Source organism: Dioscorea cayenensis, chromosome 16 (assembly GCF_009730915.1).
Source record: "Dioscorea cayenensis subsp. rotundata cultivar TDr96_F1 chromosome 16, TDr96_F1_v2_PseudoChromosome.rev07_lg8_w22 25.fasta, whole genome shotgun sequence".
NCBI classification, from domain to species: domain Eukaryota; kingdom Viridiplantae; phylum Streptophyta; class Magnoliopsida; order Dioscoreales; family Dioscoreaceae; genus Dioscorea; species Dioscorea cayenensis.
Window position 1 is genome coordinate 21391238 of NC_052486.1, and position 22834 is coordinate 21414071.

At 35.9% G+C, this 22834-nt stretch overlaps 2 protein-coding genes across 9 annotated transcripts; both read left to right on the forward strand.

Annotated features, from left to right (window-relative positions):
• The first annotated feature begins 1073 nt into the window (after positions 1 to 1073).
• On the forward strand, positions 1074 to 6287 carry LOC120279660. 4 transcript variants are annotated; one of them, XM_039286585.1, is made up of 12 exons: positions 1110 to 1204; positions 1420 to 1494; positions 2092 to 2167; positions 2336 to 2437; positions 2736 to 2852; positions 3532 to 3888; positions 4354 to 4664; positions 4781 to 4880; positions 4956 to 5015; positions 5464 to 5550; positions 5631 to 5771; positions 5855 to 6287. In XM_039286585.1, exons 2-12 carry the CDS (start codon positions 1445 to 1447, stop codon positions 6161 to 6163), a joined length of 1710 nt encoding a protein of 569 aa, XP_039142519.1. In that variant the 5' UTR covers positions 1110 to 1204; positions 1420 to 1444; the 3' UTR covers positions 6164 to 6287. The 4 variants fall into 4 exon arrangements, with proteins under 4 accessions (XP_039142521.1, XP_039142519.1, XP_039142520.1 ...); XM_039286586.1 differs by lacking the exon at positions 1110 to 1204 and adding an exon at positions 1941 to 2026 and having other exon boundaries at positions 1243 to 1494; XM_039286587.1 differs by lacking the exon at positions 1420 to 1494 and having other exon boundaries at positions 1074 to 1204.
• A 1234-nt stretch (positions 6288 to 7521) lies between these two features.
• Positions 7522 to 22275, forward strand: LOC120279009. 5 transcript variants are annotated; one of them, XM_039285836.1, is made up of 20 exons: positions 7522 to 7792; positions 10672 to 12644; positions 12782 to 12958; positions 13081 to 13323; positions 14838 to 14894; positions 15191 to 15549; positions 15628 to 15889; positions 15965 to 16043; positions 16117 to 16169; positions 16270 to 16377; positions 16462 to 18051; positions 18164 to 18273; positions 18494 to 18599; positions 18757 to 18937; positions 19439 to 19506; positions 20356 to 20471; positions 20576 to 20810; positions 20922 to 21424; positions 21875 to 21977; positions 22076 to 22275. In XM_039285836.1, the coding sequence occupies exons 2-20, from the start codon at positions 10682 to 10684 to the stop codon at positions 22090 to 22092; spliced, it is 6330 nt and encodes a 2109-aa protein (XP_039141770.1). In that variant the 5' UTR covers positions 7522 to 7792; positions 10672 to 10681; the 3' UTR covers positions 22093 to 22275. The 5 variants fall into 5 exon arrangements, with proteins under 5 accessions (XP_039141770.1, XP_039141768.1, XP_039141765.1 ...); XM_039285834.1 differs by adding an exon at positions 7868 to 8093 and having other exon boundaries at positions 7522 to 7763; positions 20576 to 21424; XM_039285831.1 differs by having other exon boundaries at positions 20576 to 21424.
• The last annotated feature ends 559 nt before the right edge of the window (positions 22276 to 22834 follow it).

Sequence of the window (22834 nt, forward strand, 5' to 3'; positions counted from 1 at the left end):
TATTTGATTATTGTACAACACACTGCATTTAGAGATGCATAATTTAGTTAAAAATTCAATACTTTATGGTAGCATGAAACTAATTATATGGTTAAAAAAAATTAAATCTGATTTTTTTTCTAATTAGCTCCTTTTTGGACCTGTTTATTTTCAATTTAAAAATCATTTATTTTGACAAAAACAAAAATTTGTGGTCATTATAAAAAAATTTATTTAAATTGAATTATTATTATTTAAAAGTTATTATAACTCTGCCACCAAAGTTCTCATATCTGAATGAGAAAACAAAGGAGAGTTTATACATTAAATAGTTGACATTCAACCTTTAAATTTTAAACGTAACACAAACACACAGAAATAAATAAATGAATAAATAAATAAATAAATAAATAAATACTTATCAAAACTAAGTCACTACAAAGAGGTGACCGTGTTACATTTTTTAGCACAGGGATATAATGAAGAATAAAAAGTGAATTAAATTGTTGATGGTTTCAGATGCAATAGATTAGAAAATAAAATTTTTATATTATTTTAGACAGGGGTAAACAAACGAGATATATTTTTTACACAATTTTAAATATGTACTTATAATTTTTTTAACAATATAAATAAATCACCTGAAATAAATATATTTTTATTATTATACCTCAATTCTCAACCTGCCACTGTGAAAAAAACTTAACTCTAAAATAGTAAAATCACAACTTTCATAATTTGTGGTCATTTATTTTCATTTAAAATTTTAAATAAAATTGCTATTTGTAATTTAAGATGGACAAGTACTTAAATAAAAATAATAATGAAAACAGTTACCTCTGTATTTTTAAGGTCCTGTTTATTTATATGGTCTTAGAGTACATAGCCGTTGGTGTTCCAATAACCCTACCTTACTACATAACTATCATACATCCGAACACACTTACCGTCCACGTGTCCTTTTCTCAATTATCAAATTCATCCAACGGTTCAAAACTCCGAAGTACGTTAACCTTATGCTACTTCTTCAACCACCTACTTCATCTTCTCATTTACTCACCATCGTCCTTCGTCTCTCTCTTCGCCATGCGAGAGAGAGAGAGAGAGGAGAGGGCATGAGTCGCCATTAATCCGAGCATTCAAAGCATTCAACAACCGGGAGGTCCCCTAGCATTCACTCATGGCGTTTCCTCTTGCTCCAGTTCCAGAAGTGAGCGATTTGATGGTAATCTTCTTTTAATGCTCTTCCTACTTCTCCTACATTATATGAATTGCGTCTTGAATGAGGGGGAGAGGGAGAGATGGACTGAATTGGAGTCTGCGGAGTCCGTTGGCAGTGACTGAATCTTTGTTTGCTATTCTTTATTGATGCCAATTTGAGAAGTGGAGTTTTGGGTTGTATTGATTATTTCTTGCTTTTGTAATTGGGGGTGTGAACAGGGAGGAAGGGTGGTGAGTGTAGAGAATGGATGGTGGGAATGTTGGTTGTTCTTCGAGTCACAGGCGATCAAAAAGGTGTGTTTTTTATGGAGTGATGTGTGTTTTTGAGATTATTTTGATTGTTTCGTTGGTTTTCTCATTTTCACTGTAAAAATGTCTTCTTTTTTTTTTTCTTGGGAAAATTACATATACAAGTGTGATTTTTCTTATTTTCTTTTTTTGTTTCTTCTCTTATTGATTTCATTCTAAGGTTTTTGAAGTGGTTTATAGAAAAGGCTGAACTTTAAGTTTGGATTCTTAACTTGAAAAGTTTCGTTAACTTGAAAATGATTTCTGTGTTTTCCTATGGAGATTTCCCCTTTTTTTGCTTTGTTATTTGTCTTTAAATCCTATCTTTTGCACCAGGGTGAACATATAATCTTGTTTTAGTAGTTGTTGCGGTTTGATTTCTGCAAAAGTAGATCTTTTTGTTGATTTGCTATTTTTCTTGTTTTTGATTGTTAAGTGATTTGTCTTTCTAGATGGAGATGATGCCCATCTTGAGCTTGTAATGGAACATGCTTGGACTAAAACTGAAAAGACTTCATTGCTCTTATTTGATTTTAAGGCATGGAATACAACATGCCTATATTTAGCCACTTCCACCAGAACTTATCCATTTTATCCCTGCAGTGCCGCTGACAGGATCTCCGAGTTAGCAAGGCATGGAACTTCATATTCCATGGGAGAAGATATTAATGACTATAAGGTGAGAAGAGAATACAAGGTTTGCTTAAAATTTTCTTTCTTCGGAAATGTTGTCTAAATTCGTATGAAATATTCAAAAAATTAATCTCATTGAATTTAGGTTCAATTATTATAATCACCTTGTATTCTATAAAATGGCCACTAACACATTCATCGCTTGAATGTGCAGAATTTAATGAAGTCGAGTAAGCCTCAGGGAACATCGGAGGTTGCTCATCAAAATAACGTTTGTGATGCTGCATTGAATCATCGGACCTCCCTCGAGAATGATGTAATGAAGAAAATTTGTGAATACTCATATATTTGCCTATATTGTTTTGATTTTAGAAGGAGCATTTATAATATGGATTAACATGACTAATTTTTTGAACACACATCAGTTATGAGTGCATAATGCAACCAAACCTTGTTAGCGAGAATTGTGAGTTGACTGATAAATATATAAAGCACAGACATACTTTATGTTATGCATACTTTCTAGTCTAGGGGCAGAAAGTCTCTCATAAATACTTCCTCCAGATGTTGCTAGAATGATGTCACCTTATAGCTATCTTTTGAATACTTTGCAGATAAAACTACTCCAAGTGAATTTGCAGCAAGAGAAGTCAGTCCGTGTTATGCTTGAGAAAGCAATTGGTCGAGCTTCCAGTACTTTATCTCCTGGGCATAGGCATTTTGCTACTCAGGTATTGCAAATGTGGTCTAGTTATTGTCCCCATATCTTTGATCCTTCATATTGGATATCTTGGATGTTCTTAGGAGTAGTTATGTAGCTTGGAGCGCTCTTCATATTCCTGATGTTTCGTCCATTTGGGTGATACTAATTGCGCCTTCAGGTTTTGTCTGTGATGGTGTGCAAAGAAGGAAAGTTTTGCTTGTCATCTTTGTTTTATATTTATAGAACATATTATGCTTGGGTAAATCGTAGTAGAACTTACTGTGAACATAGCATGCCACGTAAAATTCTTGTGGAACTTATCATTACTTGTGGAAACAAGTTGTTCATCTTTTGTAATGGAGTTTTTTTGGGGTGTTTTTGAAGTGTGATCGAATATATGGTGTTATAATGTGTAGAGTACTGTAATTGTCTATAATGTGAACTTTGGCAATGGAAGATCAGATTTGATCATTTTAATCATTGCTTGCAATGGAAGATAACTCTGATTATCCTGTTGTTATAGCTGGTTCTGAGAGTAGTTCTTTGGTGATTTCTTATTGGGTTTTAATCATCAAGTAGAAAAGGTTTTTCTCTGGAATATAAAATCTTCCTTTTTTCATATTTTTTTTCTTTGAAATAAATAACATTACTGTATCTATTCTGATTTATGATAATTAGTGACAATGCCAATTGTTTTGTAAATTTAGACAAGAGAACTAATAGCTGAGATTGAGTTCCTGGAAGAGGAGATTGCAAATAGGGAGCAGCATGTACTTTCCCTCTACAGAAGTATGCTTGATCAGTGTCTTAGCGCATCAACATCAGCACAGAGTTCAGGCAGAACTTCACCTGCTCAGACAAAGAATGGAGGAAGAAAGCACCCGAGCATAATTTCAAGTGCATTTTGCTCCTCAAGAAAATTCCCGTTGCACAGTTTCCAAGTACTGAGTACCATAAAAGAATCTAAGAAGGGTAGTGTGTTTGTCAAGCCTAAGGGCAAACATGAACAGATATCAACTATGAAAACAAGCACACATGGGGGATGCAACACTTCAGATTTTAAGGTATAAGAAAAGTAGGCCTTTGGTTTTTTTCTTGAAATGCTTATCTTCAATTCCACTGGTTCACTGGTAGTCACTTTATAGTGGGTGATTTATTCATTTGTACTTATATACTGGAAAGGGCTAAGTTATTGTTAGATAATATATTACTTTTTTTAATCCAGCATGAGTTCACATCATTCATAACAGGAGCCGAAGAAGCTCATGTCATGAGGACACAAAGCCATGCATATCAAGAAGAAGATTTTCAATAAGCATAATATCCAAATCTTAAAATTTTCAATAAGTTCTCGTGCAGTTACGAAGCTCCTCCAATATTTGTTTATAACCCTGTCTGTTCATAGGTTTATGCCTTATTTGTTCAATAATTACTTTGAAGTAAATTGCTGGTCTAGGTTAGAGTATGTGCCAATTATAATACAATGCGACCCTGCTCATGTTTGTTTGTTTCTTTCTTAAATGGAGAAGTTACCTACTTTCGGGGGGAGTCGCTTGGCTCGTACTCTAAAAGATCATCTCTACCAATGCCCAAGCAAGTTATCTGAAGAACTGATCAGATGCATGGCTGCCATTTATTGTTGGCTACAAACAGATGCATCCACAGACGCAGAAAATGGTCGCTCGCCATTCTTGTCGAGGTCATCCACCAATGTTATTCTTCCCCGAAGAGGTGCTGGAGATGAGAAAGTATTGTCTTGCAGACCTATGGTAGAAATATCTTCGATATCCATTGACAAAAAAAAGTTCTCAAGTGCATCATATGCCATAAACAGCTACAGGTAGGATAAAAAAGGAGTAGTTGCTTTTCTTTCAGTTTACTTTTTTACTTTTTCCTTATCTTCGTCATGCATTAAAACCGATTTAAACTTGTCCTTCTTTCTGGAATTATTCTCAGATTACTGGTGGAAAATTTAGAAAGAGTAGATGCTAGCATGTTGGAAAGTGGCGCCAAATTGGCGTTTTGGCTGAACGTGTACAATTCTCTGATTATGCATGTAAATCATTTTCTGAAACAAGGGAAGCTCTTCCTCCTTTTTTTGAATTAGTTAACCAATGAATTTCCTTTGCAGGGCTATTTAGTATATGGAATTTCTCACACTTCTTTACGAAGGCTGGCATTATTTCACAAGGTAACTGTGTATTGACATGCAATCATGATCAAATCACTTGATTTGAGCTTGAAAATTCTGTTTTGTTTTGAAGATAAATGCAAGTTAACATTAGTTTTATCCTGCCATTGCCTAAACTCGAATCATGAAAATGGGCTTTTTCCTCTATATCAACTTGCCTTGTTTCCTCTACCAATTTCATTATCCTTCCACATAGCATGTGAATGGTTTCACTTTTAAAGTTCTTTAAAACAATTCTGTGGATGGGAAGACTAATCTATTATTCCTTGAGTTCATTGTGGATGAGAATCTGATATGAAGCTCTTTAATTTCCATTTGACTGATTGTTGTTCCTTCTCCAATTGATTATCAGTTAGCATGTTTGTGCTCTTTGATTTTTGGATAAAAACTAACTTTACCAGACTTTATCCATCTATGCTAATCCACTGGTTTTTGTTGTACAGTGCAGACTGCATATAACATCGGAGGGTATGTTTTCACTGCCAACTCCATAGAGCACTGCATTCTGTGCTGCCATACACCTCGAATTGGCCGTGTATGATCTGAACTTTGTTTTATTATTGGCTGTATGTGCTGCCATACATTCCTGTTAAATCATTTTTGATTTGTTTGCAGTGGTTTGAAAGTATACTTTCGAACGCAATGAGGAAGAAATCCGGAGAAGAAAAACAGCTTCTTGAATCAAAATTTGGTCTTTGTAGATCTCAACCTCTTGTTTATTTTGGCTTATGCACTGGTGCTGCTTCTGATCCAATGGTAATGCCTAACTCTTTCCAAAGTTAAATCTCTTTAAAAGTTTAAAAATTTCTTATTATTATTATTTTTTTACTTTAAAACAGTTGAGAGTCTACACTGCCAAGAATGTCATCGATGAATTAGAGAAGGCGAAGAAGGAGTTTCTTCAATCCAATGTGGTTGTTAAAAAATCAAGGAAAGTTTTTCTGCCGAAGATTCTTGAACGATATGCAAAAGAGACAAGTTTGAGCTCCGGTGAACTTCTTACATGGGTGCTCGAGAACATCGATAAGAAGTTGCACGAATCTGCTGATCCTAAAAACAAGAGAAAGGCATCGCAAGTGATCGAATGGTTGCCATACAACACAAGGTTTCGCTACGTTTTGAGCACGGATTTTGCTGAAAACCAGTGATCATCTAAATTTCTGCTACTAGTTTTCAACAGTTGTTCTGCGTTGTGTGTGTATATATATACTTGCGGGGAAAAATGGATGCATTTGTACACTAATGCATATCATCTTCGTGTTTTCTGCGATACTCTTTTTTCCAATGAAATAATGCAGTGATGTTGAACCAAGATTACTTGTGTTTTTGTTGGTGTGTTTTTGTTGTCGATGAAATGTATTTAGGGTCCGTTTGATTCCTTAAAGAGAACAATACAAACAATATAATACAGTACAAATAGTTAAAGTGCAGCACTAGTGTCTTTTTTCTAAAGAAATAATGCAGTGATGTTGAACCAAGAATACTTGTGCTTTTATTAGTGTGTTTTTGTTGTCGGTGAAACGCATTTAGGGTCCGTTTGATTCGTTAAAGAGAACATCACAAACATTATAGTACAGTACAAATAGTTAAAGTGCAACACAAGTGCTTGTGTTGTTTTATGTTTGATTTTCGTTGGACTGTATAATTTTTTTTTTGTGTTGTTTAATATTTGATTTATATAAATACATAACACAAAATAGTACATTACAATAATATCTTTTTACTATTTCATATTTGTTTTATAATAAAAAATAGTTTAACATGAGTTGATTTGCATTTGAACCGGATGCTAAAACAACATTCATGATACAGGAAAAATAGAGTGTGCTTTGAAGTAGATCTTGATTTTTAGTCATAATAATTGAAGTTGATTATGTTTTAGATTGTTTACTTATTTTAAAAAGTTCATTATATTTTTTTCCAAAAAAATCAAGTTAATTTCTTTTAAAAATTGAATTTTTTTTGCTTACGTTTAATATATGAATTTTTGGCATTTTGCACAAAACTCTTTGGAATTTTAAGTTTTTGCAATTTAAGAAGATTTGTTTGAAAATTATTATTATTTTTTTTCAAAAAATTTCTTATGACAAACTCCTGTCTTCTAATAAAAAACTTTTTTTTAGCTCATTTCTTAAAACCTCACCATTAATTTATATACAACTTTTGGCTCTTTACCTGAATAAAATGTGGTTAGGTAATGGTTTTGCAAATTCGAAAAAATATAGGGACTTAAAAGAAAAAAATTTTGAAAAAATGGATTTTCTTTTATTCTGATTGGGCTTGGGTTTCATACGGCGGGCCCAAAATGGATAACCCCAGAGAGGACAGTTAACACGTGCGAATCGTGCATTGAATGGCAATTTTGATATTAAGGTGAAAAACCAAGGCCAATTCCAAATCCTGACCCTCTAATCATCCATTGGCCAAACCACACGTGCGAAAAATAAGAACCAAAAAAAGAACCTTTATTTTAAATATAAGAAGAGAAAATTAGAAGCCCAAAGGGTTCATTCTCGTTGCTGCTCGTTCTTGTGTCTCGTGGCTCGAAACCCTCACGGAATCAGCCGGAAAACGCTCCGATTCGCTTCGAAAACGCCGGCCGGCGAGGGAATCTATGGTGGAAGGAGGCGTGGTTGGTGCTTGTGTGCCAGGGATGGCTCTGGGGCGTCTCGGGAGATGAGACTGTGCATCGCTGTTGGATTTGGGGCTTGGTTGGTGAAAAGACGAGATTCCGTCTCCGGATGGAGGGTGGGAGCACTATAGGCTTTCTCTCTTTGGTACTTTTTTGCTTCCTTTCTTTTCTTTGTCTGATTCTTGGTCTGGCCTGCCGCCCGCGCTTCACCGCGATTCAGTAGTGGTGAGCTGTGGCTGGATTTGGTGGGCTTTTGCCGGAGGTGAATTAGGGTTCGTGACGGGGGTGCTTTGAATTGCAAGTAGCCGGAGTTTCATTTCGTTAGGGTTCGCGGTCTTGATTTTGAAAATTAGGGTTTTGATTGGAAGTGTGAGAGATTACGTGTATTTTGGTAAAGTTTTGAGCAAGTTCATGGATAAGGCGGCGGCTTAGCTGAATTCGACTTTGTAAGTTTGATTTTTGCTGCATTTCACGGAGTCTTTGAGTTTAAACTTAGGGTTATTATTTGGTCTTTCTTAATTATCACGGTTTTCTGATGCTAAGTTTCTTTTAGGACGAAGTTGGGTCTGCTTATGAGTTGTTAAGGGATTTCTTGAATTTCTTGTTGACTAGAGTTCCGGCTTTGATGTGGTAATCTTGGTTGTCTAATGTTTTTGTGACTCTGTGAGAGTTTTGTTTATCTATTTTTTGGTGAACTTTCTAGCAGTTGTTTTAAGTTGCATTTTCTATTTTGCTCTATATCTACCGAGAGCCCCATTTTTACTATGAAAATTGCAAATTTAAAAGTGCACTGTATTTGATTTCCAGTTCTGCTAACTCTGTTACTATTCTTCCTTGAAACAGGATTTATTTCATTTAAATTACTTAAAATGCGCTTTTTGTGGGACTTCTTTTCAGGAACGTGTTTTAAATTCTATTATGTTTGTTTGGAGAGAAAAAAATAGTGCCTATTGCTCTAGTTTCTTCTCCTATGGTGCCATGTGTTATATTTTTGTTAACTAACTGGGTTTTTGTCTCAATTATGCATCAAGTATCTCTTTCTTTCTATACTATAGAAACCCATGATTGTATTGTGATATAATAAAGTTCGAATACATTGATAAATGGCTTAATCTTATGTAGATAGCATTTGGTATGCTGCACTTCTGACCTATAGTTTATCATGTATTTTGACTTGTATGGTATGGCCTGACCCTATCCCTTTCTTGATGTTGCTATTGGATTTTATGTTCTCAAAAGGGTAGTGACAGTTATCCACAATGGTTCTTGATGTGAATACCTGAATACTTTGCTATTGGATTTATCATGTTCCCTTTTATGACGTTGCTATTGGATATTATGTTCTCAAAAGGGTAGTAACGGTGATCCACAATGGTTCTTGATGTGAATGCTGAATACTTTAATGAATGGAATAAGGCCACTTAATGGTTTTTCTTGGCAGTAATGGTGATCTAGAGTGGTTATTGACTTGAATTGTAATTTACCAATATCTCATATACCTGTTGGCAATTATCAGCCTTGTGCGAAGCATGTTATGAATTCTGAAGGGCTCCAACAGTCTTTTCAATTCAGAAGTAATTTGACCTAAAACATTTAGCGATTAGTTTAGTGTCTGTTGGATACTGTGTCTTTCCATGTTGCAATCTTTTTGTTGCTGGACATTATTTTCCTGTGATCAATGCCTAAACCACTCAGTGTTGCTAGGATGTCATTTTAGAATTATTTTTTCTTGTTTGCCACTGGCAAATCTGGGGATTTTGATATCTTCTAATGACTTCATTTCACTTTATCTGTCCAAGTCAGCATCCCTAATTTCAACTAGTTTGTAACATTTCTATAAAAAATTTCTCAGCTCTGAAATTGCATACAATTTTGACATGTTGCTTAATTGGTCTTTCTAGGACACACTACTGGTGTCTAGTATTGGAGAGTGGTTGTGAATTTTAAGAAATTTAAATATGCAGTAAAATGAGTTACTTTTAGAAAAATAAAACTTTAAACAAGGGTTTTAACTAAAATTTTTAAAATCATCCAAAATCACAAAAGTCATATAGGATTAAAAAGGTTAGAAATATAAGGAAGAACCAATTTTAAGATGCAAGAAATGAATCAAAACTGATATATGAGGTTTAAAAAGATAAAAGGAAAAAATAAGGTAATTTAAAGGAATAAAATATTAAGAAGGAAAAATAAGAATAAAGTTATAGAATCAAAATGAGATATTTGGAATCAAAATCCACTTATCTAGACAAACTCAAACAACATAAAGTGAAGTAGGATCTCACACGGGGAACATGTGGTCCAAACGTGTCTTCGTATCATCGTATGTCTATGGTATGTCAAAGAGACGAGTATATCCAAAGAGACAATATGAATGAAATGCCTCACGCATGTCACTTTATATCGATAGAGAAGATGCAAATTCAATTAATTTTGGCCACGTGTCACTTTATATCATTTGGGAAAATACAAATTCAGTTAATTTTCCCTGTTTTCTTCGGGAATACAGATGCCTATTTCAAAAGTAAAGAAATTGCTTAACTTGGATGAAAATGTTTGAACTTCTTCTGGTATAGAAAATGAAATTTGGAGACATGATTATCCATTAATGCTGCCAATCATCTCATATCAGAAATAGGATCCTTTATGTCATAATTGGGGTTTTCTGCCATGCTTTACTATATATGCAAGTTACAAGTGATGCAAATAAATGGCTCTGTGCCATTCTAATGGTTCCTCATCTAGAAGTGAAGTTTTTGTTCTGAATGTAATAAAAGGTTATCCTTGTTACTCCTTGAAGTTTGTGTGCTACAGATTAATGAAGTTGGCATTTGTCATTGATTCTTGCTTGCACTCATGTAAAATGGGAACTGGTTCTTATCAAGAATTGACTAATGACATGAGCTTGAATGGATGATTTATTTGTTCAGTGTTATATGTCATTTCCAATTTTCACTATGTTATTGTATGTTATATAATTTGTGAACATAGTATTTATTTATATTATTATCTTTCCTTCTGCAGGGATACACCCATGGATTATGATGACAATGATTTTCAAAGCCAGAACTTTCAACTAGTTGGAGAAGACAACAGATTCCCATCAAGTCTACAGTCTTTTTCTCTGCCAAAGCTAGATCTTGATGATCACTTTGATGTCCGTCTTAAGTTTGATCCATTAGTTGAATCAGAGTGTTTTCTTGGAATACAAGGTCAAGATAACAACTGGATTGAAAATTTTTCTTCTGGGAGCAGTGCATTAGATTTTACTTCCAGCGCTGCTGAATCTTGCTCCATTTCAAGGCATAACAATGTGTGGTCTGAGGCTACATCATCTGAATCTGTTGAAATGCTATTGAAATCTGTTGGCGGAGATGAATTGATAAATGATGGTTCTATCATTGAAGAAGTGGGTGCTCATGATCAACTGACTGGTGTAGAAGGCCACATACAAACCTGTTATAAGATGGATGATATCATAAAGATTGATCCTACTCAGCCTCCAGACATATGCTCCAAAAGCTTATCAGGTGTGAATGAGTGTCAAGGCAGGGATCAGTCTCAGGTTGATGCCCTAGCTCAAGCTTCTGAGGGAGAGAAGTCTGGCATGGATATGGATGTGGGTTCCTTTGGTGAAAGATCGGGCTCTGATCAGGAGTCTGGTGCTGAGCAATGCACCATAGATCGGAAGGGAATTGCATCATTGGCTGATGCCCCCCCAAAATGTGCAGCAGTGTGTGAGGATTTGTTGGAGAAGACTGTAGATGAAGATCCTGTAGGTGTCACAAAAATTGATAGAGAAGCCTCTGCTCCTGTTGCTTGTAGTGTGCAAGCTGATGATTCTGTTGTATCTGCTGGAAATCTGATGTTATCAGAGAATGTAATGGAGAAAAACTCTGATATCCCTATGACTCTGAATGATTCCTTTAAACATGAAAGTGATCATGATAATGTGACTGATGAGCCTTCAGTAAGCTGTGGCGCTGATAACACCCTCACTAGTGTTAAGAACTCTTCTTGTTTGGAGGCAAATGTAGACCCACCGGTCCTATTGATGGAGAGATGTAATGAGTCTATATTTTCTGGGAACCCAGATGAATTGCTCGAAGCAATTGCATACCCGGTAAACACCTGTAACAAAGATGGTGAAATTGGTGATTTCAAAATGGCAAGGACAGAGCAGATGCCTTATCTTAAACTGGAAGGAGGTAGGAATCAGGAAAAATCTTCTGTTGAATTCAACAAGGAAGAAAATGCAGATCAATCTTGCGGGACAGAAGTTGAAGATGTTAGCCAAAATCTGCAAGAATCTTGCTCAAAAAATAATTCCTGCAGTGAAAATGTTTTGTGCACTGAAATTGTGAAACTGACTGATGGACATGGAGAGGTAAAGCTTGATCGTTCTACGGAAGGAATGAAAGAAAATGATGGCTCTGAAATTGGTGAAATCAAGGATATAAGTAGTCAATTGGGAAACAATAGTAACAGAGAGGCAGCTGAACTGGATTCTTCAAATGAAGAGAGACATGGTGCAGTTGGGCCTGAAGTTAAAAATGGTGATACCTTGCCAACTAGAGTGTTCGACACTTCTCTGTTAAAAATAGCATCTTCTGATGAAGATAAGAGTGTTGCAGATGGAGCTTTTGAGAAAGAAGTTACCGCAGATCTGCCACAAACTGATTTTCTGGATAAATCCTTTTCAGCTACATTAGCAAATGATACAGATGTGGATTTGCTATCTTCCACCAGCCACAAATCTCTTGGAATGTCTAGTGACCATAAATCAAAGGCAGAGTCTTGTGACATTCAAGAGACTCTGCACGATTCTCTTCCGGAATGGGCACAACCATCCATACATTCTAGCACCATCAGTTCTAACAGTGATGCTTCCATTGTTTTGGATAAGATTAATCCTATATCAGCTGCGGTTCAAGATACTGTAATGCTAAATGTGGTTGAAGATTCATCGACCAATAATATGGTTCATAATATGCCAGGTAAAAGCTGAAACTGAAATGATTTTATGTATGGAATATGGATGAAGCTGGAAATTTAATCTTTTTGCTGCTAATATCTCCAATAAGTTAGTTTATCATTATGTACTGAATACATCATTGGCATTTTGTTTGTGTAGAAAAAAGGGAAACAGAATCAACTTTGCAACCGCCTTTGAGTGTAAATGTTATGCACTTCACTGAAACCTCATGCTCTTTACTGAAAAATGCTGAAGCTCAGACATTTGACAAGCAGGTTTCTGATCCAATTGCCATGGATGGTTTGTCTGGAGAGGAAATAATTCATGTTGACTCAGGTATTGTATACAGCATAGGTTTCTATGTTTATCCATTCAGTCAGTGTGTTATTCTTTGTTTACTTCATTATTGTGAATAACATTGATTATATCCCACAGTGCTAATCTATATTTGTGTACAGTTGCTAGTCTTCCTGCAGCTGATGTCTACTCTGCTTTCCCAACAAATGAGACAAATAATCAGCAGTCACATTCTGATGAAGCCCAGCTTATTGATGCTGATTTAGAACCAGATCAAAGGAAATCATCTATACCCCCATCAGATTCAATTCAGGAGGACAAGAAGGATGATACATGTATGATGGTTTCGAAGGCTTACTCAAATTTCCAATTAATTACATCAAAAAATTCAGTGGATGATTCTGGTATGTAAAGTTCTAAAAACTTAGGCCTGTTTCAACTATGTTTTTCCTCTTTTTGGCTAAAAGTGAAAATTTATTGAAAAACACATTTGTTAACATGTTTTATGATACAGTTTCAACGTGGGTCGCATTTTCATGTTTTAAGAGAACTTCCTAAGCACATTTTTATAAAATGTTTGTTACTTCTTTGATGCTCCAAGGCCTCCAATGATTTCTCCCATGTGATATGCTTATTTTATTTACTATCTTTCAAATTAATAAATATTTTTGGTTAAAATCATGTTATCATTAATGGCATTTCCAAATTTTATATTTACTGAAGTTTTTTTTAGTGATTAATATCCTAATGCACTTGCAGTTGGAGTCTCATATATATATATATATATATTAGCGGATGGTTGCCCATATACCTCCATAAATATTATATTTATTTATATTAAAATATTTATAATGAAATATAGGTGATTCAGAGTATTTGCTCCTAAATTTTCGTGTGATATGTATAAGGCTATTTCCAAAAAATGATAGCAATAATAGTAGCAGTAATAATCTTATATGTAAACTAAGTAAACATAATAATATTAATAAAAATAGTTAAATTTCGATATATCTTAGGAAACTATAGTTAATTAAACATGCTGGAAATAAACAATTAATAATTGAGCTTCTGGATAAATGTAAATTATATTGAAATTATTTATTTGTACAATTTATTATTTGGATATTTTTATCTGTGATTAATTGTTATAATAGATGCATTTTTACATTTTTATTTTCAAGATGTGTTTTTACAAGTGAGTTGAAAAACATGTTCTCTAAAATAAAAAAAATGATAATTAAAAAAATATAAAATGAAAATTTTCGAAACTTTTTCAGACCAAATAGGCTGGTATGTTCTTTGCTTCCCTCTATTTATTTGCTCTTTTTGAGTATGCTTCTTTTTTCATTTAACTTATTTGAAGTCAAAATAATATTTGTTTCAATGAGTAATAACTTTTTTGAAGTCAGAAACTATAAAGTGAAAACAGAAACATTGTTTCTCTTAAAAAATAGATACTGGTTTGAATTTTTTGAAATTTGTTAAGATAGAAAAGTTCGACTTTAAGTGACAAAGCCTGAATACAAAGCAATCTAGAATTGGGAAAACCATACGAAACATAAATCAGAGCAACTGAACAGGTTCTCAAATTTCTGTATACTTCAGTGCTATGTATGGGAATTCAATAGCTGATTTATGTGATATTTGGCAGCCCCACTGAATGTGGCATGGGTTGAGTAAGAGTTATGTTTAGTAAGCTGCTGTCATCTAGGTTCTAGGACTTTCCTGTAGGGATGTAGCATTTCGTGCATCACTGAACTTGCTCCTCTGCTAATACAAGTTGAGGTCCACATCTTTTACTTTCCTGTATATATATATGTACATATATTTCATGTAAGTGCTGCTTTTTGCTCCTTCTGTGGAAAATACCGGGCATGATGAGCCAATAAGGGTGCACCTTTCATTTTTCCTTTTGCAGACCGATCTTCTCCTATAAGTGAAAGTGCAGAGGCCAACCAAGCTAATGTTACTTCAGGTGATGTTGGCTGTATCTCAATTCTCATGTCATATTCAAAAAATAACTCATCTCTTTTTGGATTTTTTTAATCAAATACATTTATTTGGCTTATCTATCTCCCTTTTGGAGCATATACGATGTAGGGAGGGTAGTTGGTGCAAAGCTGACAGTTTTATTTGTTTAATTGTGTGATGTTTGTGTTTCTTTTGTCTTCCTCTCGATCTCTAGGATTTTGTGGAAACTTATCTGCATTTGTATTAGTAGTTTGTTTGGTATAACTGACAATTCTCCTCAATCCTTCTCTATCTTGATAGTTAACGCTGAGCAGCTATCACCAGAAGGTAGAGCTGAAAATTTAAGCTCTCATGGGCCGGATTTGGTTTCACCCACAGTCACTAGTTGCATTGAAATTTCTAAAGATAGGAGGGAACAGCAGAAGAAGAATGAAGATTTGTCGAATAGAGCAGGATCTGTTGGAGAAGACCGGTGTTGTATTTCTGCTGACACTGCAAGGAGTGCGTGTGGTGCTGAACCTGTGGATAATAATTCCAAGGAGGGCACTGCTTTGGAAGATAATAGAAATCCATCATTTGAGGTTTCAACAGCCATCTGTTCTGATAAGACTCACAATGTGTCGAGACCTCCCACTGTAAAACCTCAAAAGCGTTCTCAGGTACTATTTTTCGTCATACAGATGTTCCTTTGATTTACATTATTGTCACTTAATCTTTTCCGTTGATGAAAATTTTAGACAGCAACAAAGAACACTCAGGAAAGCCATTTTGAGTCGGAAGTAGAAGTCACCAAAACAATTCATGAAGATGGGACAGTAGCATCTAGGAGCTACTCTGGAAAAACTGCCAAACCTGATGGGAAGATTACTGAAGAAACACCACCATTGAGCCAGACAACTGAAAAAGATGGCAAACAATGTAGCACACCACCAAGTGCTGTTTTAACCATGGGCAGTGACAATTATCCAGAGATGAGGCAATATCCTGGTACTAAGGATGGTAACTCTAAAGTTTCATTTCCATCTGCTGTTCAGACATCAGATCAACCTGATTGACGCTCTTCAATTTCTGCAGCTTCTTTGTTCCATCAACCTTTCACAGATTTACAACAAGTGCAATTGCGTGCACAAATTTTTGTTTATGGATCTCTTATGTAAGTAGTATGTTTATACTGATTAAATCTTTGAGTCAAGCCCACTCTAAACATTTCTTTTTGGTTGCTGCAGTCAGGGAACCCCACCTGATGAAGCTTGTATGCTCTCGGCTTTTGGGGAAACTGGTTAGTGTTTTCTAATTACTATGTTATCTCTGCACATGCTTATTGTGAATCTTGCTTTAGTTGCATGGTGTCTCTGATTAGTTTTGTTGATAACTGACAGATGTGAGACGTGGTTATTGGGAAGGTATGCTACGTGTGGCAGTTGAACGGTTCCAGAATCAGAAATCGCCCTCTAGTGGTTGTGAAACCCCAGTGCATTCTCGCTCTGGTATTTATAATTTTGGTTGTATTTCTGGATTTAGAATTTTTATCTAATATGTTTAGCTAATATAACATTTGGTGATACTTACAGGTGTTAGGGTTTCTGAGCAAGTTACGAGGAGCAAATCTCTTCCAAACAAAAGCCACAACCCTCCTGTCACCAAGTTTGCACCATCAGTCAGCTCATTATCTTTTCCAACACCTTTGTGGAGCAGCTCTGCTCGTGATAGTTTACAGGCAAGTATGCCAAGGGGCACTCACCTTGACTTTAATCAGGCTGTATCGCCTTTGCATTCTTATCAATCACCACAAATGGGACATTACTCGAGCAATGGCGCATCTTGGTTTCCTCCCAATTATCCTGCAACTGTGGTCATCCCATCTCAATGTTCAAGGCTTGATGCTAACCCACAATATTCAGCCGTCCCAGTTACTGCAACAGTTCAAGTAACACCAACTAGGGAATCATCTGTTTCACGCGCCTCTGTGCAGCCTGGTGCTGCAAGTGCTCTGCTGCCGTCCCCAGGTCCAAGTGTTACAGTGGCGACAACTGTTCCTATTGAAGTAAATAGGAAGACACCAACCATTGTGAATAATAAGAATCCATCGCCTGCTCAGAGATCTAGAAAAAGGAAGAAAACTACAGTCTCTGATAAGGTTGAGCCTGTTTTCCCAGCATCTCAAACTCAGGCTGAACCTGCTGCTGCTACTCCTATTGCAAAGACTGTAACATTCTCTGCTGTCCAGCCCTCTAGTAGCTCGCCAACAAAAAATAGTTCCATTGTGCCTGTGATTACATCTTGTAACATCTCTCCAACACATAATCAGATAGTAGCAAGTGGTAATACTGAGCAGAGTGCCATTTTTCCTGAAGAGACAAGTAGTAGAATTGAGCAGACAAAGCTACAAGCAGAAGAGGCTGCTGCTCTTGCTTCTTCTGCTGTTAGGCATAGCCAAGGCATATGGAGTCAGTTAGCGTTGCAGAAAAATTCTGGATTAGCATCAGAATGTGAAGAAAAACTTGCTTCTGCAGCTGTTGCAGCCGCAGCAGCAGCTGCTGTTGCAAAGGCAGCTGCTGCAGCTGCCAAAGTTGCCTCAGATGCTGCTTTACAGGCTAAGATGATGGCAGATGAAGCTCTGGATTTGGTTAAAACTGCAAATACTTCCAAGAATTCTGATGCTGACTACCATGTCGGTAAAAAAATGACAATGCTTACACCTGTATCCATTTTGAAGGGCAAAGACAAGTTCCATGGATCCAGTTCAGTTATTTCTGCTGCGCGTGAGGCTTCCAGAAGAAGATTAGAAGCAGCTTCAGCTGCCGCCAAAAGAGCAGAAAATTTGGACGCTATACTGAGGGCGGCAGAGTTGGCTGCAGAAGCAGTAGCACAAGCAGGAGTTATTGTTGCGATGGGGGATCCTTTACCTGTTGCATTTAATGAATTGGCAGAAGCTGGCCCAGAAAATTACTTCAAAGTGCTTTCCTCAGCTTCTGGGAGATCTGGCAAAACAAGTCAGATTGCAGGAGATCAACTAGCTGTAGATTTTTCTGGCGGTCAAGACAAATCAGCTAAAAATGCCAGTGATTGGTTGAATCACAATGAAATTCAGAAAGTTCCTGCTGGAGATACAAAATCTTCTCATGATAAGCTTCCTTCAGCGGCTGAGCAAAATCATTCAGGTTTATGGACTGCTAAGAGTCTGCACTATTTTCTAATTATGGGAAAAAGCATGTGAAATTCTGACCTCTTTTGTTACTTCTAATTTTTTTTTTAATACTTATTCTGAATCAGGTAGTATAATGGGTAATGCATCTTCAAGTGATCCGATTATTATATGTGAAAGAGACCATTTGGCAAGTATTTCAATGGAGAATGGCATATCAAAGGATACTCTTGTTGAGGTATGATGGAATTGCTGGTTATAGACTGTTCTATTCCATTTTCATGAGAATGTTGAGTATCTGGCTGCAGATTTCTTGGTAGTTCCTTTTTATTTGTTTTGACCACTACTTGTTGACTGTATTTAGTTGTCTTTTTCCTTCTTACTTGTTTTTAGAACATCCAAGCAAATTATTTTGGTTGATTTAATTATGATCTGTGGTGTTTTTGGTAAATGTTTAGGTTATGCCTAATGATGATAGATTCAGAGGGGCTTGGTTTTCTGCACATGTTCTGGAGCTGAAGGATGGTAAAGCACATGTCTGCTACAATGATCTTCAGGATGAAGGTAAACAAAGAATCTTTTTTTTTAATGGTCTGTTTTTAATTGACATATGTTGAGTTTTTTTATTTCACAGCAAATAATTACATTTTTTAAATAATTTAATGTGAAGCTTGATGTGTTTTTCTTTGAATACTCTTTATATCTGCAATTTGTTATGTAGGCTCTGGTCAGCGTAAGGAATGGATACCACTTGAAGTTGATGGGAATAAAGCTCCCAGAATAAGAATTGCACATCCCATGACTATAACCAAGCCTGAAGGAACAAAGAAGCGGCGAAGGGATGCTGTAGGGAAGTATGAGTGGTCTGTTGGTGATCATGTAGAAGCATGGAGATTTGATGGGTAATCAATCTTTAAATTTATCCCTGGATATTTACCCCGATGGTGACACATCTTTTTTGCTTTATGCTGAATTTTGAAATGAATGGATTGCTTTAATATGAAACTAATTATAGATTTGATAATTTTTAATTGTGACGTAAGGTTTATGAAAGGAATGATGTTTTATGGGATGCGGTAATTTTAGAGGCAGAGTATCTTTTCTGTGACCTTTTTTTGTCTATTGGACAATGTTGCTCTTAAATTGATGGGTCAGTATGAGCATATCCCAACTTTTGGTGATTTACAATTATTTCTATCCACATAATATTTGATTGTACAAGGAATGCTAGTCCCTGGCTTAATTTGATGAGTGTGTTGACTGTTGCTACCTCTATTTTGTCGTGAAAGTTTTTAATGTTAAGATTTATGCATCTCTATCATCATGCATTTACACTTTACTTCTTTCTGCTAGCTATTTATGCTTTCCTCGTTTTATTTGTTTCTGGTGCTTTAAATTTTCAGTTGGTGGGAAGGTATTGTCACTGAGAAGAGCAAGGAGGATGAAACAAATCTCACAGTGCATTTTCCAGGTATGAAGTTTGGTGATGTTATTGCATCTTCATTTACCAGTCAGATTTTATCATGATTGCAGACACGGTTCTCATCCATGAGGTTTATCTTGATTTATTTTTCTTCATTCAAAGCCAAAATCTCAAATTTGTGATCCCTTGCAAAAATATAATGCATAATCATGTTTATATTTTTGTAAATTCTTGGTGGTCATTATCTAGGTGTGTGGGTACCAGAAATGGCCCTCTATTGGGGGGCGTAAAGGCGTTGACGCCAAATTATACTAAAATTATGTGAAACTGGACTTTTAAGCATTGTTATTTTGTCCCTCAACTGGCAATTACTAACAAACATGTGTTTTTGAAGTGCTTCATTAATCATATTTTCAGAAAAACAAATAATTTCAAAAATTATGAAAGATGATTTTTATAAAATACATTTTTGCTGATGGTAAATGTCAATATGGCTAACCATAATTTTCTTCTTTAGCGTGCCATGTTATTTATTTTTACTGTAAAGTGAGTGACTTGGTATGATATCATTCATTGCAACATGATCACTTGTTTGCAAAAGCCCTTTTGGTCTTCAGGTTCTTGTTTAATTTGTGAAAATTTTTCTTAGATTTGTTTTATGTGAAGGTCCTGTTAAAGTTAACTGTTTTGGTGGGAGTTCTCTTCCAGGCTATATGATTATTTTCTGACTAGTCTCTCTGCATGTGAAAGATGTCAATTTGCCTTTATTAACAATTATTTGGTTAACGATATGGATTGGCTTCACTAACTGTATCATTATTATTATATTTTTTTTCAAAATTAATTGCCAAAGCAATCACATTCAGAAGTTATTTAAATTTTGTATTTTACTCACAGCTGGAGGTGATACATTGACTTTCAAGGCTTGGAACCTTCGACCATCACTCATTTGGAAGGATGGCCAATGGACACAATGGGTTCGTTTTAGAGACGTTAGCTGTCAATCATATGAGGTTTGAATGTTTTTAAGCATTCTTTGATTTGATTTGGTTTGGTTTAGTAAAGATAGCTTTATTCATGTTTTGATTATGTTTATCTTTACTATTATTATGGTTAGGGGGATACACCTTTTGAGAAAAGACCAAAGTTAAGCAGGCTTGAAGCCAGTCTCAATTCAGAAGTTGATGGAAGGGGAAATGAGGAGACTAGGCCATTGACGTTGTCTGCTAAAGAAAGCACATTTACTGCTGGAAAGAATGTGAGAGGAGAGAAAAGTTCTAATCCTCGTCAAATGACAAGGACTGGTCTGCGGAAGGAAGGAGCAGGGGTTGTCTTTGGTATTCCCAAGCCTGGTAAGAAAAGGAAATTTATGGAAGTAAGCAAACATTATGTTGCAGATAAGATGGACAAGATAAGTGAAGGGAATGATTCTACTAAATTTGCTAATTTTTTTATGCCACAAGCATCTCGCTTACTGAGAAGTACTTCCAAAACTGATCCTCAAGGAAAGCGAGCTTTTAACTCCAGGCCTAAGTGGTCAAGACCTGTCAAATCCCAAACAATTCAGAGCAGGAGTATGGCAGAGAAAGAGAACTCGTCTGTCAGCAATGCATCAGCTTCCAGTGGTGGGGAATCTGGCCAAGATTTGTCCCTGCATCCTGTAGCTTCTCTTGGCAATGAACATGACCAGCTAATAAAGAAGAATACTCTAGAAATGGGCTCTTCCTTCAGAGCTGTTGGGCCCACCAGTAGCTCTTCGCTGGAATTTTCTTTTCAATCTGTACCTGGTGTTGCAACCTTAAAGAATTTTTCTGGTGCTGAGGATGATCGTGGGATAAAAGGAAAGCTTATGTCAGTGGCAGAGAAATCATTTAGAAGTGAGAAGGGCTTTGAGCATCCTGGAAAAGCAATGTCTGAAACTGTCGAGCCTCGTAGATCCAACCGAAGAATTCAGCCAACCTCGAGGGTAAGCTCTGCCATATCTTAAAATTTGATTGTAAACTATTTTTTTGAACTTATGTGCAGTAATAGGTAGGGCAAATGGTTGACATCAATTACTTCTATTCCTTCTCTTTGCCTTCTACATACTTGCCTGTGGTTAAAGTAGAACATAGCATGCATATAATTTCAACATATTAACTTGCTGTGTTAGTCAAATTCAACAAGAAAGCAAGTACTATCGTCATTAACTTGAATTTCATGGATTTGTTCTCCTGCTTTGCGTTTTGATGGATTATGTGATACAAGACTTGGTTGTGGCTTGCTCTCTTCTTTTTCTTCTTCATCTTCCTCCGTTATTTATTTATTTATTTATTTATTTTTGACACAGATGATAATTCTTACTCTCCCTCTCAATTGATCTAAGTCACTTGTTAATTCATAAATTGGCTGACGTTAAGCTGTTGTTTTGGTGCAGCTGCTTGAGGGACTACAGAGCTCTTTGATTATTTCCAAGATTCCTAATGTTTCACATGATAAGGGTCCCCGTGCTCTTCATAGAGGTGGTTCATCTTCAAGGGGTAATTACCTGATGTCCTAGTCTTGGTCATGTTTCTTTTTTTTTTCCCCCTTAATGCTTGGGTGAGTATTCTTTGAGATTAAATTTGATTTGGTACAGGGAATACTCATGGCTGAGAGAGGCTTTCCTAATCCGGTCAGTTCGTAGAAATGCTTTAGAATGGTGGTAATTTCTAGCCAGGACTTTGTACATAAATGCAATTTTAGGAAATGGAACCAGAGTTTTCTTCTCTCATAAGATAAGATGTAAAATGTCATAGTAGCCCCGGTTAATTTTATTTTTATTTATTTTGGGAACCATCTCCTTGCTTCCTCTTTTCTGATGCATTAGTATGTGTGATTGTCCCTTGCTGTTTCTTCGGCTTTCTTTCTTGATGAAAATTTTGGATTTCATTATATTCTGACCAGTTTTGCAGGAGATGCCCAGGGTCGGCGATCCACTGACAAATTTGTTGTCAGTTTATGCCCATTTTGCTATTAATCTTTCCCTTTTGATGTGTGCTTTGTGTTTGTTTCATGCTTTGACTTCACTTTATGCTAATAATTGTTTTCTTGTCTGTCGTTTAACTACTAATTCATGTTTTATGTTGAAATTGCTGTGCTTACTGCTGCCTCCGGCGAAGGAATGGTTGGAAGCATTACCCTTAAAATTGTATTGCAATAAGTAAATGTCAAATGCAGTATGCGGCATTTCATGGCATGTTTTCAAGAATGACATGATGCATTAGAAAGCCAATTGTTTTTAGTGTGTTGATTTTTTGCAGTTTGGTTTTTATTCTGGTTTTTTCATGTTTACATTGTACCCAGTTGTGTTTTATTTGTGAATTATGTGATGTGTGAGATGGCTTGCAAAGCTTGT

Coding starts and splice junctions, on each gene's coding strand:
- LOC120279660 (XM_039286585.1), top strand. CDS start 1,445: ATGGATGGTGGGAATGTTGGTTGTTCTTCGAGTCACAGGCGATCAAAA. Junction 3,889..4,353: donor GCAACACTTCAGATTTTAAG/GTATAAGAAAAG, acceptor TAAATGGAGAAG/TTACCTACTTTCGGGGGGAG. Junction 5,016..5,463: donor GGCTGGCATTATTTCACAAG/GTAACTGTGTAT, acceptor TGTACAGTGCAG/ACTGCATATAACATCGGAGG.
- LOC120279009 (XM_039285831.1), top strand. CDS start 10,682: ATGGATTATGATGACAATGATTTTCAAAGCCAGAACTTTCAACTAGTT. Junction 15,890..15,964: donor ATATCCTGGTACTAAGGATG/GTAACTCTAAAG, acceptor CAATTTCTGCAG/CTTCTTTGTTCCATCAACCT. Junction 16,170..16,269: donor CTCGGCTTTTGGGGAAACTG/GTTAGTGTTTTC, acceptor GATAACTGACAG/ATGTGAGACGTGGTTATTGG.